General features: G+C 50.1%; 1 protein-coding gene across 1 annotated transcript in view; it reads right to left on the bottom strand.

Moving 5' to 3' along the window:
• Nucleotides 1–11,471, bottom strand: part of RPRD2 (regulation of nuclear pre-mRNA domain containing 2) — a 101,633-nt gene extending 90,162 nt beyond the window's left edge. Inside the window, exon 1 of the mRNA XM_063947155.1 lies at nt 10,950–11,471. Within this exon, the coding sequence (XP_063803225.1) occupies nt 10,950–11,127 (178 nt within the window). The 5' untranslated portion in view covers nt 11,128–11,471. The remainder of the gene's footprint in view (nt 1–10,949) is intronic.
• Between the last annotated feature and the right edge of the window lie 3,172 nt (nt 11,472–14,643).

Here is a 14,643-nt window from a genome sequence, read left to right as displayed (position 1 = left end):
AAAATACCAGACATCACAGCGTGCTGTTCTGAAATTGCATCTTCCTGACCTCCAGGGTTTTCCCTTAAAGCCCACAGAGGCTAGGGGCTAAAATTTGTTATATTGCCAATTCTGTAAGTGGTCAATATGTTGTGCACAGCTGGTTATTGTTGTGCATCATATCAAAATGGGGGCGATGTATGAAAAGAGCAGAGATGTCAGCCAGTGAAGTTGCTGCCCATGGCAACAAATCCGCTACTCAAGTGGTTCTCAAACTCGGTCCTCAGTACCCCACACGGTTCACGTTTTCCATGTCACCCAGCAGCTGCACTGTGTATCACCAACTGTCACATTTTAAAAATCTACAGGTGACCTGGAAAACATGGACCGTGTGGGGTCCTGAGGACAGAGTTTGAGAACCTGTGCGCTACTCCATATTAATACATTTATTAGAATGCACCTGATGAATGTTATTTGATTGGTTGCCATGGGTACAAACAAGGATTGCTGCGCTCTACAGGAAAAGTAAATCAAAACCGAGACTACCTCCAGGGCACAAGACTAACCCCAAACCGGGTTGCTATAAATCATGCTTTGCATCTGTATGAAAAAAAATAAAAATCATATTTAAAATGTAAACATGTAAATTAGTTTAAGGATCCTACATCTATAGTAGCAATATGAACAAGGAGGGAACCGGCTGTTACCACGGCTGAGTAGCGAGACCGGGATACCACATGCTAAACAAGAGAAAAACCAATCCTGGGCTCTGGTCCGTGTCCAGACCAAACCCAAGGGAGCAGACACATCACAACCCAGCCGAGTACATTACAGATCTATGCACCGTGTCTGCGCAGAGAGCCCCCATGAAACAATCCTGCATTTACAGCAGAGACATCACAACCCAGCCGAGTACATTACAGATCTATGCACCGTGTCTGCGCAGAGAGACCCCATGAAACAATCCTGCATTTACAGCAGAGACATCACAACCCAGCTGAGTACATTACAGATCTATGCACCGTGTCTGCACAGAAAGCCCCCATGAAACAATCCTGCATTTACAGCAGAGACATCACAACCCAGCCGAGTACATTACAGATCTATGCATCGTGTCTGCGCAGAAAGCCCCCATGAAACAATCCTGCATTTACAGCAGAGACATCACAACCCAGCCGAGTACATTACAGATCTATGCACCGTGTCTGCACAGGAAGCCCCCATGAAACAATCCTGCATTTACAGCAGAGACATCACAACCCAGCCGAGTACATTACAGATCTATGCACCGTGTCTGCGCAGAAAGCTCCCATGAAACAATCCTGCATTTACAGCAGAGACATCACAACCCAGCCGAGTACATTGCAGATCTATGCATCGTGTTTGCACAGGAAGCCCCCATGAAACAATCCTGCATTTACAGCAGAGACATCACAACCCAGCCGAGTACATTACAGATCTATGCACCGTGTCTGCACAGAAAGCCCCCATGAAACAATCCTGCATTTACAGCAGAGACATCACAACCCAGCCGAGTACATTACAGATCTATGCACCGTGTCTGCGCAGAGAGCTCCCATGAAACAATCCTGCATTTACAGCAGACACATCACAACCCAGCCGAGTACATTACAGATCTATGCACCGTGTCTGCGCAGAGAGCTCCCATGAAACAATCCTGCATTTACAGCAGACACATCACAACCCAGCCGAGTACATTACAGATCTATGCACCGTGTCTGCACAGGAAGCCCCCATGAAACAATCCTGCATTTACAGCAGAGACATCACAACCCAGCCGAGTACATTACAGATCTATGCACCGTGTCTGCGCAGGAAGCCCCCATGAAACAATCCTGCATTTACAGCAGAGACATCACAACCCAGCCGAGTACATTACAGATCTATGCACCGTGTCTGCACAGGAAGCCCCCATGAAACAATCCTGCATTTACAGCAGAGACATCACAACCCAGCCGAGTACATTACAGATCTATGCACCGTGTCTGCGCAGAGAGCCCCCATGAAACAATCCTGCATTTACAGCAGAGACATCACAACCCAGCCGAGTACATTACAGATCTATGCACCGTGTCTGCGCAGAGAGCTCCCATGAAACAACCCTGCATTTACAGCAGAGACATCACAACCCAGCCGAGTACATTACAGATCTATGCATCGTGTCTGCACAGGAAGCCCCCATGAAACAATCCTGCATTTACAGCAGAGACATCACAACCCAGCCGAGTACATTACAGATCTATGCATCGTGTCTGCACAGAAAGCTCCCATGAAACAATCCTGCATTTACAGCAGAGACATCACAACCCAGCCGAGTACATTACAGATCTATGCACCGTGTCTGCGCAGAAAGCCCCCATGAAACAATCCTGCATTTACAGCAGAGACATCACAACCCAGCCGAGTACATTACAGATCTATGCACCGTGTCTGCGCAGAAAGCCCCCATGAAACAATCCTGCATTTACAGCAGAGACATCACAACCCAGCCGAGTACATTACAGATCTATGCACCGTGTCTGCACAGAAAGCCCCCATGAAACAATCCTGCATTTACAGCAGAGACTTTTTAGGACAGAGCTACAAAAGAAACAGGTTGTGGATATATGTGTATAGTGGATGTTATGCTTCCATCAGCGCATCAATAAAAACTGGCAGCAGAGTTTACTCAACAGCTTCGTACAACTTCTTTATCCCTTACGTCTAGCTCATTTTCATAGTGTAAATTTTTCTTGTAACCCTTTGCAACAGACCGCTCTACACCCATTGGGGTAAGTTCAATTCTCAGACAGTTGAATAGCGCCGGGAATTAGCTCCCGCTGCTATTCAATACAGCGCCATGTGCCACTCAATTGTCAGGAATTCATCTCTCACCCCTGGGGGATGCGAGAGGAAACCCGACAAAAGTGCTGCCGCACAGCCGGGGCGAGGCTGATTCTGTCGGGAATCAGCATCGCGCCGGGGAGTTAAGTCGGAGAATGCCTGTTCTCCCGACAAATCAACCTGAAATCTGGGAGAACGGGCATTCGCCGACTTTACATGAGCTGAATTGAATAGCGACGGGAGCTAATTCCCGGCACTATTCAACTGGGGACTCAGCAGCCTGCAAGCTTTTTTCAAAAGGAATACGCCCCACCCCACCCTCCCCCAACCCACACAGTATTTCGGCATTAAAAAGAAAAAGAAAAAAAAAATATTGCAACCAGTTTTCCTTTTATTATTTTATTATTATTATCCTTTATTTATATGGCGCCACAAGGGTTCCGCAGCGCCCAATTACAGAATACATATGCACATAATCAAAACAGGAAAACAGTGACTTACAGTTGAAGACAATATAGGACAAGTACAGGGTAACTAAGCATAACTACACCAGTAAACATAGGGGTCGATTCAATTCGGCAACTTAAGAATAGCACCGGGAATTAGCTCCCGACGCTATTCAATTCACCTAAAGTTAAGTCGGCAAAAGCCCGTTCTCGCCGACTTAACAGGTAGTTTTGTCGGGAGAATGGGCATTCTCCGACTTAACTACCCGCGGCGATGCCGATTCCCGACAGAATCAGCCTCGCGGCAGCACTTTTGTCGATTTTCTTCTCTCACCCCCCGGGGATGAGAGAAAAATTCCCGACAATTGCGGGTAACTAGCAGCTGAATTGAATAGCGTCGGGAGCTAATTCCCGGCGCTATTCTTAAATTGCCGAATTGAATCGACACCATAGAGATAAGTTCCAGGTGGCTAAAAAACTGCGGGATCTGGGCAGTTGAGGATTATTAAAGTAAGAAAAGTATAAGCACATGAGGGAAGAGGGCCCTACTCACGAGAGCTTACCTTTATTGAATATCGCAGGTACTCATAATTCAAAATTGGGTGCAAGGTCTACTTAAAAAATTTTTGCCTTAAATCCAACGCCAAATTGATTGTGCCCCTTAGCATTTGAAAAAAAAAATTAACAAAACAAATCCTGCTACAACACTGATGAACGTTTGATGCAACACAGATCAAAAGTTAGAGATGAAAAAAAAAAAAACACATTCACAGAGTAATAGGAAACTTCTTCGGATCAGTAATTTACCCAAGTATGATTTGCTCACAAAGGCTTCACAAAGAGTTCAAAGTTCCAGGCTTGCCCCATCGGGTCACAAGGTTAGAAAGAACACAAATTACTAATAAACAAAGCTAGTTAAATAGAACAGACAATGAAGAAATAGTATATTAGTTTCAAAATAATCTTTTGTACAATCTGTTTTAGGGTAACAAAATACCAACACAACTTCACATAAGAGGTCGCTTCAAACTGCAATTCAAATCCATGCACGCCTTGCCTTTTCCGAGGAAAGTCACGTTTTTTGGAAGGGTTTTAAATAGCATAATTTGGCAAATAAACAGAGCAATTTTCATGATGTGGGACAGGTACGTGGAGGTGTCAGTGATGCGGGACGTGCGAGGTGTCAGTGATGCGGGACAGTGATGCGGGACGTGCGAGGTGTCAGTGATGCGGGACAGTGATGCGGGACGTGCGAGGTGTCAGTGATGCGGGACAGTGATGCGGGACGTGCGAGGTGTCAGTGATGCGGGACAGGTACGTGCGAGGTGTCAGTGATGCGGGACAGTGATGCGGGCGTGCGAGGTGTCAGTGATGCGGGCGTGCGAGGCGTCAGTGATGCGGGACAGTGATGCGGGCGTGCGAGGCGTCAGTGATGCGGGACAGTGATGCGGGCGTGCGAGGTGTCAGTGATGCGGGACAGGTACGTGCGAGGTGTCAGTGATGCGGGACAGGTACGTGCGAGGTGTCAGTGATGCGGGCGTGCGAGGTGTCAGTGATGCGGGACAGTGATGCGGGCGTGCGAGGTGTCAGTGATGCGGGACAGTGATGCGGGCGTGCGAGGTGTCAGTGATGCGGGACAGTGATGCGGGCGTGCGAGGTGTCAGTGATGCGGAACAGGTACGTGCGAGGTGTCAGTGATGCGGAACAGGTACGTGCGAGGTGTCAGTGATGCGGAACAGGTACGTGCGAGGTGTCAGTGATGCGGAACAGGTACGTGCGAGGTGTCAGTGATGCGGAACAGGTACGTGCGAGGTGTCAGTGATGCGGAACAGGTACGTGCGAGGTGTCAGTGATGCGGAACAGGTACGTGCGAGGTGTCAGTGATGCGGAACAGGTACGTGCGAGGTGTCAGTGATGCGGAACAGGTACGTGCGAGGTGTCAGTGATGCGGAACAGGTACGTGCGAGGTGTCAGTGATGCAGGACAGGTACGTGCGAGGTGTCAGTGATGCAGGACAGGTACGTGCGAGGTGTCAGTGATGCGGAACAGGTACGTGCGAGGTGTCAGTGATGCGGAACAGGTACGTGCGAGGTGTCAGTGATGCGGAACAGGTACGTGCGAGGTGTCAGTGATGCGGAACAGGTACGTGCGAGGTGTCAGTGATGCAGGACAGGTACGTGCGAGGTGTCAGTGATGCAGGACAGGTACGTGCGAGGTGTCAGTGATGCGGTACGTGCGAGGTGTCAGTGATGCGGGACAGGTACGTGCGAGGTGTCAGTGATGCGGGACAGGTACGTGCGAGGTGTCAGTGATGCGGGACAGGTACGTGCGAGGTGTCAGTGATGCGGGACAGGTACGTGCGAGGTGTCAGTGATGCGGGACAGGTACGTGCGAGGTGTCAGTGATGCGGAACAGGTACGTGCGAGGTGTCAGTGATGCGGAACAGGTACGTGCGAGGTGTCAGTGATGCAGGACAGGTACGTGCGAGGTGTCAGTGATGCAGGACAGGTACGTGCGAGGTGTCAGTGATGCAGGACAGGTACGTGCGAGGTGTCAGTGATGCAGGACAGGTACGTGCGAGGCGTCAGTGATGCAGGACAGGTACGTGCGAGGTGTCAGTGATGCAGGACAGGTACGTGCGAGGTGTCAGTGATGCAGGACAGGTACGTGCGAGGTGTCAGTGATGCGGAACAGGTACGTGCGAGGTGTCAGTGATGCGGAACAGGTACGTGCGAGGTGTCAGTGATGCGGGACAGGTACGTGCGAGGTGTCAGTGATGCGGGACAGGTACGTGCGAGGTGTCAGTGATGCGGGACAGGTACGTGCGAGGTGTCAGTGATGCGGGACAGGTACGTAAGCTTTACAACACATTAGCAACCAAAAGTTTAGCTTATTTTACAATACAATCTAAACATGGCCCATGAGCAACAATCTGATATAAACAAATTATTATGCCAAACACTGATTTGGGGACAGACATGAGGGGATATACTGGAAACTTACTGTACAATTAGCTCCTCTACATAAATCTCAGTCTCAGCTCAAGTAAACATGAAGGTGTCATAACAACTCAAAGGGGGCAAATCAAATATGGCGCTTGACGGCAGCAATTCAATTGCTCTGCTGTTAGGGCGTGATCACCACTGTCGCCTATATTTCTGCTCGCAGCCTCCTAAGTTGACGAGCAGAAATGTGCAAAATGTGTCTTGTTTGGGTGTCCAAATAGCGTTGCGAGTACTATTTTAGTCAGGTTTAGCTGCTTTGCGACTGTTTCCGAGCGCTTAAAAAATGGACGCTTGATCGGAGCAACAACTGAGGCGCTCTGACGGGCACAATTTAAAATCGCCCCCAAAGCATACAGCACCATACAAATTGGAAGCAAAAACGCTTTTCTGATTACTAGTTACTAGTGTAACCCAGCATACAAACACATACCAGCTTGGTGCTTGCTTATACCTCATACATCCTTCTAAACAGCGAAGCCGTAAAGTCGCCCTGTAATGTGCCTGCTACCAATCTGCACTGTATTCTTAGCTAAGCAACCGAAGCGAACGTTGTTACCAACAGTTATATTCTGTGCACAGTATAGAACATACAGTAACATTCACCAACGCCGACTCACAGCAGAGTGTGTAAAATGGGCATTGATGTACTTGCTTGATTCACTGTCACGCATCTAATCCCTGGGAAGTACAACAAAATCCATTCTTTTCAAAGCAGGCAAACATTAAAGCCAATTATAAATGGCAATATTTGATATTAAGTTGAAAACTCCTGAGTGAGGTGGGCTATGCAGGAAACCTTTCCAAGCTTACAAATGATCATATGTTACATAGCATATGGGGAGAGGGGAGGGGGGAAATTCTTAATATCAAGTCTTATGGTTGGTAAGGTTTACAGTACACAAGGCCTTTTAGTGCTGGATCCATTCCTGTCCTTAAATGTAACAATTTAGTGATCTACTCTATAAAATCTAACCTTTACCAGTCCACCCCTTAGCATATATAACCTGTGTACAAAAGCTGAAACACACAGAGCGGTCAATAGAGCAAATAAAGTATCACACTGCATTTGTCAGAAATTGAAGAATTTCTAGAACACAAACATTAATCGGTGACTATCAAAACTTAAGGAGAGATCTAACTAGGGGGTCATTCCGAGTTGATCGTAGCTGTGCTAAATTTAGAACAGCTACGATCATCTTCCCTGACATGCTGGGGGACGCCCAGCACAGGGCTAGTCCGCCCCGCATGTCAGTGCCGCCCCCCCCACGAACAAATACAAAAGCATCGCACAGCGGCGATGCTTTTGTATTTGAGGAGTAACTCCCGGCCAGCGCAGCTCCTGTGGCTGGTCGGGAGTGGTTTGTCACTGCCGCTGGGCGCAGCGGCTGCATGACGTCGCGGGCCGCCCCCCTAACTGTCCGGCCACGCCTGCTTAACGCCGCTGTTCAGCCCCCTCCCGCCCAGCGACCGCCTCTTTCTCACAGGTGATCGCTAGGCAGCGACCCGATCGCAGTTCCGACCCGATCGCTGCCACCAACTGCAGCGAGAGATCAGGTCGGAATGACCCCCTAGATTGCTTAGAAATTAAGCACAGATCTCTCAGTGTGTATGCCCCGCAGCGTCAGCGAAGCGCGGCCCAGTGCGTCGCTATCGCCGGTGCTAGATTGGCCTGCAGGCACAATCTAGTACAAAGCTCATTTCAGTGCTGTGTGAAATGAGCGCCCTCCCCGCCCTTGTTCAGCACACATTGCGCTGTGCTGAGCGGTCTACAGCAAATTACCACCACACATCCAGCGACACAGTGCAATATCATTACCACACATTACAGTGCTCTGACCTAATACAACTTAGATGTCAAACAACTTTCCATTTCCCAACCCAAAGTTGCACTTTCCCAGGATGTGCCCAACTTATCTTCCTTTCCAGCAAAACCCACTTTACCGAGCAGACATCGTGTAAACCTGTGATCAACAAATAAGCAGATTCATTGCTGCCACCTGGTGGTGATTGCTGGGACTCCCAAAATATGAAAGTGTAGCCCCTGTTTATGGTTTCTGAACAGTTATAAATTGCTGAGCACTTAAATGCTGCATACAGATCTGTGTGCAGATGCTGGAACTGTGGGGCAGACGTATTACGCCTGGAGAAGAGATAAGCGGAAGGTGACAACACACCAGCCAATCAGCTCTTAACTGTCACTTTTCAAACCCATAATGATTGGCTGGTGCGTTATCACCTTCCACTTATCACTGCTTTATCACTTCTTAATACATCTGCCCCAATTAAAGCTGTGTATTTAAGCCACTGCTACTGTCGTATTAACAGGACAAACCGAGTAAGCCAGTGGATTCCAAACTTTTTTGAATCACGGCGCCCTAGAATATCAGAATTTTTTTCACGGCACCCCTAGGCCAAAAATTTCTTACTGAGAAATTTAGAAAGAAATATTACATTAAGTAGATCGCGTTTATAGGTCATCCTTAGGGTCAGTTGTGTGGTGAGGGACAAGATTTGCTTCTGTTTGACCACATTGTATGACTGGCAGCCACCAGCACTGGTTTTGCCTATTATATTGACCATGAATAATTTGAATTGGTCCTGGACCACCAACCCAGGGCACCCCTGCAAGTGTCCCGAGGCACGCCAGGGAGCCACCGCACACAGTTTGGGAACATCTGGAGTAGGCATACTGTGTTCTGCACACAGCACATACGGATTCAAAAGCCTAACATCAAAGTGCACACGGAAACAGGTCACTTTCATTTGAACAAATACACTAAACTGACAAAGTACATTACATTACATTGAGGTTCCGTTAAAACTTCATGGTCAATTCACTGCATGAACAATGTACCATTGCCCTAAATTGGGCATTTTTGTTTGAAGCACCATAGGGGTAAATAACAACAAGTGATTCTGGGGCTACAGTAAGGGGGCCTGATGTGCAGACTAAAGTTTCATAAGCACATGAAATGTACAAAATAGTAAATTCTGCCATTCCCATCACTGTGTTCTAAAATAGACTGCACAGAAAAGCCTCAGTTCTAACACATCACTGCCAGACCTCAACACACCAGTTACATAATGCATCACTCATGTCTTATCTTCCTTTTCCCAGCGCGTTAGAGACCCCATTCTCCTCGCACGCCATTATTTATTTATTTTTAAACAGAGTTTGGGGGTGGAGGGGGTGAGGATTAATCCAATTGCTGGTGATGAGCCAGCAATCACTGCCGCAACACTTGGCTGTGCACAGGTATGTGTCGGTTACGGTAACCCCACAACTTTCCTGCACAACTCTACTGTACGCTGTGAGGGGCAAAATTTGCCAAGCAGGGGGATGCAATTCACCCATCCAGAGTAGCACATCAAACCCAGCCGGGCAAATGATATCCCCCCACCCCACCTCCCAAGCATGCAGCTCAGTCACTGACCCCTCATACCAGCACCCATGTGAGTACTCCAGCACACCCCACTTCCCAAGCATGCAGCTCAGTCACTGACCCCTCATACCAGCACCCATGTGAGTACTCCAGCACACCCCACTTCCCAAGCATGCAGCTCAGTCACTGACCCCTCATACCAGCACCCATGTGAGTACTCCAGCACACCCCACTTCCCAAGCACGCAGCTCAGTCACTGACCCCTCATACCAGCACCAATGTGAGTACTCCAGCACACCCCACTTCCCAAGCATGTAGCTCAGTCACTGACCCCTCATATCAGCACCCATGTGAGTACTCCAGCACACCCCACTTCCCAAGCATGCAGCTCAGTCACTGACCCCTCATATCAGCACCCATGTGAGTAATCCAGCGCATCCCACCCCCACTTCCCAAGCATGCAGCAGTCACTAACCCATCATATGAGGGGTGTAGTATGGTATGCCGGCGGCCGGGCACCCGGCGACCAGCATACCGGCGCCAGGATCCCGACCGCCAGCATACCGACAGTGGGCCGAGCACAACTTAGCCCCTTGCGGGCACGGTGGCGCGCTACGCTATTTTGTTCTCCCTCCAGGGGGGTCGTGGACCCCCACGAGGGAGAAAAAAAAAGTGTCGGTATGCCGGCTGCCGGGATTCCGGCACCGGTATACTGTGCGCCGGGATCCTGACAGTCGGCATACTGAAGACCACCCCATATGAGCACCCATGTCAGTATTCCAGCACACCCCACCCCCACTTCCCAGGCATGCAGCAGTCACCGACCCCTCATATCAGCACCCATGTCAGTACTACAGTGCACCCCGCACACACTTCCCAGGCATGCAGCTCAGTCACTGACCCCTCATACGAGCACCCATGTCAGTACTCCACCGCACCCTGCACACACGTCCCAGGCATGCAGCTCAGTCACTGACCCCTCATGCGAGCACCCACGTCAGTACTCCAACCCCACACACACATCCCAGGCATGCAGCTCAGTCAGTGACCACTATGGGACAGGCATTGTGCACATGTGCAGCCTAATGCAACCTATCACCTTCCAGATCCTATTAGTAAGGTGTGCTGACACTTGTGGTTCCACAACAGCTACAGAGGCATAGGCTGACACCCCTCTATGGTGGAGACCCCGGGGTGCAGTGGAAGAGAAGACCCCGGGGGTGCAGTGCAGTAGGGGAACCTAGGGGAGAACCCTCTCCCTCCCCCAGGCCACCAGCCCGGGCCATACTCACATCTGCGGAACCACCTCAGCCACTGGTGCACGATGGTGTGGTGGTGCTTCTTGTTCTCGATGCACCAGCCGGACAGGCTCTGGATGGACTCCATGGTGTTGGTGACGGACTGCAGCTTGCGGTCCAGGGAGGCCTCCAGGGCCGAGGCCTTGCTGCCGCCGCTGCTGCCAGCCGCCATGTTTCCCCCACAACTCCCCGCGGCCGCTGGCTGGGGAGGAGGAGGGGGGAAGGGGGTGTGTGAGTGTCTGTGCGTTACAGGCAGGGGGCCGCCATGGGGAGGAGGGAGGGAAAGTACAAGTCTCTCAGCAACTGCCCCTAACGTGTGGGGGGATAGAATCACCGGCTAGATCTGCGGCGGCGACAGCGGAGCGAGCTCGGCGTCAGCAAGGAAACTGCGTCACAACACCGGCAGCGGGGGCGCGCATGCCCTGTGTATGTGTATAGGTATATAGTTGGACGCGCCGCCGAGGGGGGTGGGGCCAGCGAGCGCGCTCCCGGGGACACGCCCCCTACTCCACAGTGCTGCTGACTGCTGTCTCTCTCTGTCTCTCGCAGACTCGCACGACGGCGGCGCACGCGGGAGGCGGGAAGGTGCAGGCAGCATAGAGCATGGTGTATACACTGTTCATACTCACCTGGCTGCTGTACAAGTCATAACACACACTGCTACATAGGTTTAGGTGTAACGCATTGAAAAAAAAAGTGTGTGTGTGTGTATATATATATATATATATATATATATATATATATATATATATATATATATATATATATATATATACATACATACATACACGTTGGGTTTGGGAACCCGGCCACCAGAATTCCGGCAACAGGGCGAGCACTAGCAGGCCCCTTGCGGGTTCGCTGTGCTCGCCACAGGTTCTATTCCCACTCTATGGGTGTCCACGACACCCATGAGTGGGAATAGCACCCGTGAGCCAGGACTCTGGCTGTTGGCATTGTCAGGAGTCAGCATCCCGACTGCCGGCAATGTAACTACATCCCATATAATTATATATATGTATATATTCACAGTATGCTACAGACAGGGACGGATCTAGGGGGGGGGGCGACCGCCCCCCCCCCCCCTAACAGTCATAGCCACGCCCACTTTTGAGCAGAAGAGAGCTCTCTTGGGAGAGCCTGAGGCAGAACGATGTGCTGCAGCTTATACCACAGCAGCACAGAGGAGCCAGGAGAGCAAGGGTTACAGAGCATTTGCCCCTCACTTGCTGGTGTGTGGGTACTAGGGCTAATAAATACAATTACCCCATAGCACAGTCACATGTACATAGAACAATCACAAAGCTCTATCTCAGTCAAAAAGTTCAGTCAGAATTGAGAGAGGAGGAGTTAGGATTGCAGATGGGAGGAGTTGGGACTGATAAAGCTAAAAATTTATCTTACTTAACCCTTTAAGAGGTCAAAGAACGCAGTACGCTATTGGCGTACGGAATACCGTAAGGGTACGCACGTTGCGTAACAATCGCTTAGCCGTAGTCGAGACGCTCGAGCGTCACGTTCGCTCACGGCCAAGAGATCACAGGCAGGCACGCTATAGGCTGCCGACTAACGTAATGATATGCTACTAGCGTAGCGGACGCTTGGGACCACGAGGAGATCACAAGCGGCGCTGATGCTCACAGTATAAAACCTTTTTCTCTGACGTCCTAGTGGATGCTGGGGACTCCGTCAGGACCATGGGGAATAGCGGCTCCGCAGGAGACAGGGCACAAAATTTAAAAGTTTGACCACTAGGTGGTGTGTACTGGCTCCTCCCCATATGACCCTCCTCCAAGCCTCAGTTAGGTTTTTGTGCCCGTCCGAGCAGGGTGCAATCTAGGTGGCTCTCATAAAGAGCTGCTTAGAGTAAAAGTTTTGATAGTTTTATTATTTTCAGTGAGTCCTGCTGGCAACAGGCTCACTGCAACGAGGGACCTAGGGGAGAAGAAGTGAACTCACCTGCGTGCAGGATGGATTTGCTTCTTAGGCTACTGGACACTAGCTCCAGAGGGACGATCACAGGTACAGCCTGGATGGGTCACCGGAGCCGCGCCGCCGACCCCCTTGCAGATGCCGAAGTAAGAAGAGGTCCAGAAACGGCGGCTGAAGGCTTTTCAGTCTTCATGAGGTAGCGCACAACACTGCAGCTGTGCGCCATTGCGCTCAGGCACACTTCACACCGGCGGTCACTGAGGGTGCAGGGCGCTGGGGGGGGCGCCCTGGGCAACAATGTTAATACCTTTCTGGCTAAAAAGAATACATCACATATAGTCCATGAGGCTATATGGATGTATTTCACCCCTGCCAGGTCTCAGAAAAACCGGGAGAAGAGCCCGCCGGAATAGGGGGCGGGGCCTATCTCCTCAGCACACAGCGCCATTTTCCTACACAGCTCCGCTGCTAGGAAGGCTCCCAGGCTCTCCCCTGCACTGCACTACAGAAACAGGGTAAAAAACAGAGAGGGGGGGCATTTTTTGGCGATATTATATATATTTAAGCAGCTATAAGGAAACAACACTTATATAAGGTTGTTCCTATATAATTATAGCGCTTTGGTGTGTGCTGGCAAACTCTCCCTCTGTCTCCCCAAAGGGCTAGTGGGGTCCTGTCTTCTATCAGAGCATTCCCTGTGTGTCTGCTGTGTGTCGGTACGTGTGTGTCGACATGTATGAGGACGATGTTGGTGTGGAGGCGGAGCAATTGCCGGTAATGGTGATGTCACTCCCTAGGGAGTCGACACCGGAATGGATGGCTTTGTTTATGGAATTACGTGATAATGTCAGCACGCTGCAAAAGTCGGTTGACGACATGAGACGACCGACAAACCAGTTAGTACCTGTACAGGCGTCTCAAACACCGTCAGGGGCTGTAAAACGCCCTTTGCCTCAGTCGGTCGACACAGACCCAGACACGGACACCGAATCTAGTGTCGACGGTGAAGAAACGAACGTATTTTCCAGTAGGGCCACACGTTATATGATCACGGCAATGAAGGAGGCTTTGCATATCTCTGATACTGCAAGTACCACAAAAAGGGGTATTATGTGGGGTCTGAAAAAACTACCTGTAGTTTTTCCTGAATCAGAGGAATTGAATGACGTGTGTGATGAAGCGTGGGTTACCCCTGATAAAAAACTGCTAATTTCAAAGAAGTTATTGGCGTTATACCCTTTCCCGCCAGAGGTTAGGGCGCGCTGGGAAACACCCCCTAGGGTGGACAAGGCGCTCACACGTTTATCCAAACAAGTGGCGTTACCGTCTCCTGATACGGCCGCCCTCAAGGATCCAGCTGATAGGAGGCTGGAAAATACTCTAAAAAGTATATACACACATACTGGTGTTATACTGCGACCAGCAATCGCCTCAGCCTGGATGTGCAGTGCTGGGGTGGCTTGGTCGGATTCCCTGACTGAAAATATTGATACCCTGGATAGGGACAGTATTTTATTGACTATAGAGCAATTAAAGGATGCATTCCTTTATATGCGAGATGCACAGAGGGATATCTGCACTCTGGCATCAAGAGTAAGTGCGATGTCCATATCTGCCAGAAGAAGTCTATGGACACGACAGTGGTCAGGCGATGCGGATTCCAAACGGCATATGGAAGTATTGCCGTATAAAGGGGAGGAATTATTTGGGGTCGGTCTATCGGATTTGGTAGCCATGGCAACAGCCGGGAAGTCCA

Source organism: Pseudophryne corroboree, chromosome 12 (assembly GCF_028390025.1).
Source record: "Pseudophryne corroboree isolate aPseCor3 chromosome 12, aPseCor3.hap2, whole genome shotgun sequence".
In the NCBI taxonomy this organism is placed as follows: Eukaryota; Metazoa; Chordata; class Amphibia; order Anura; family Myobatrachidae; genus Pseudophryne; species Pseudophryne corroboree.
Note: the sequence above shows the minus strand (reverse complement) of the source record. Positions and strands in the feature narration are given on the sequence as shown.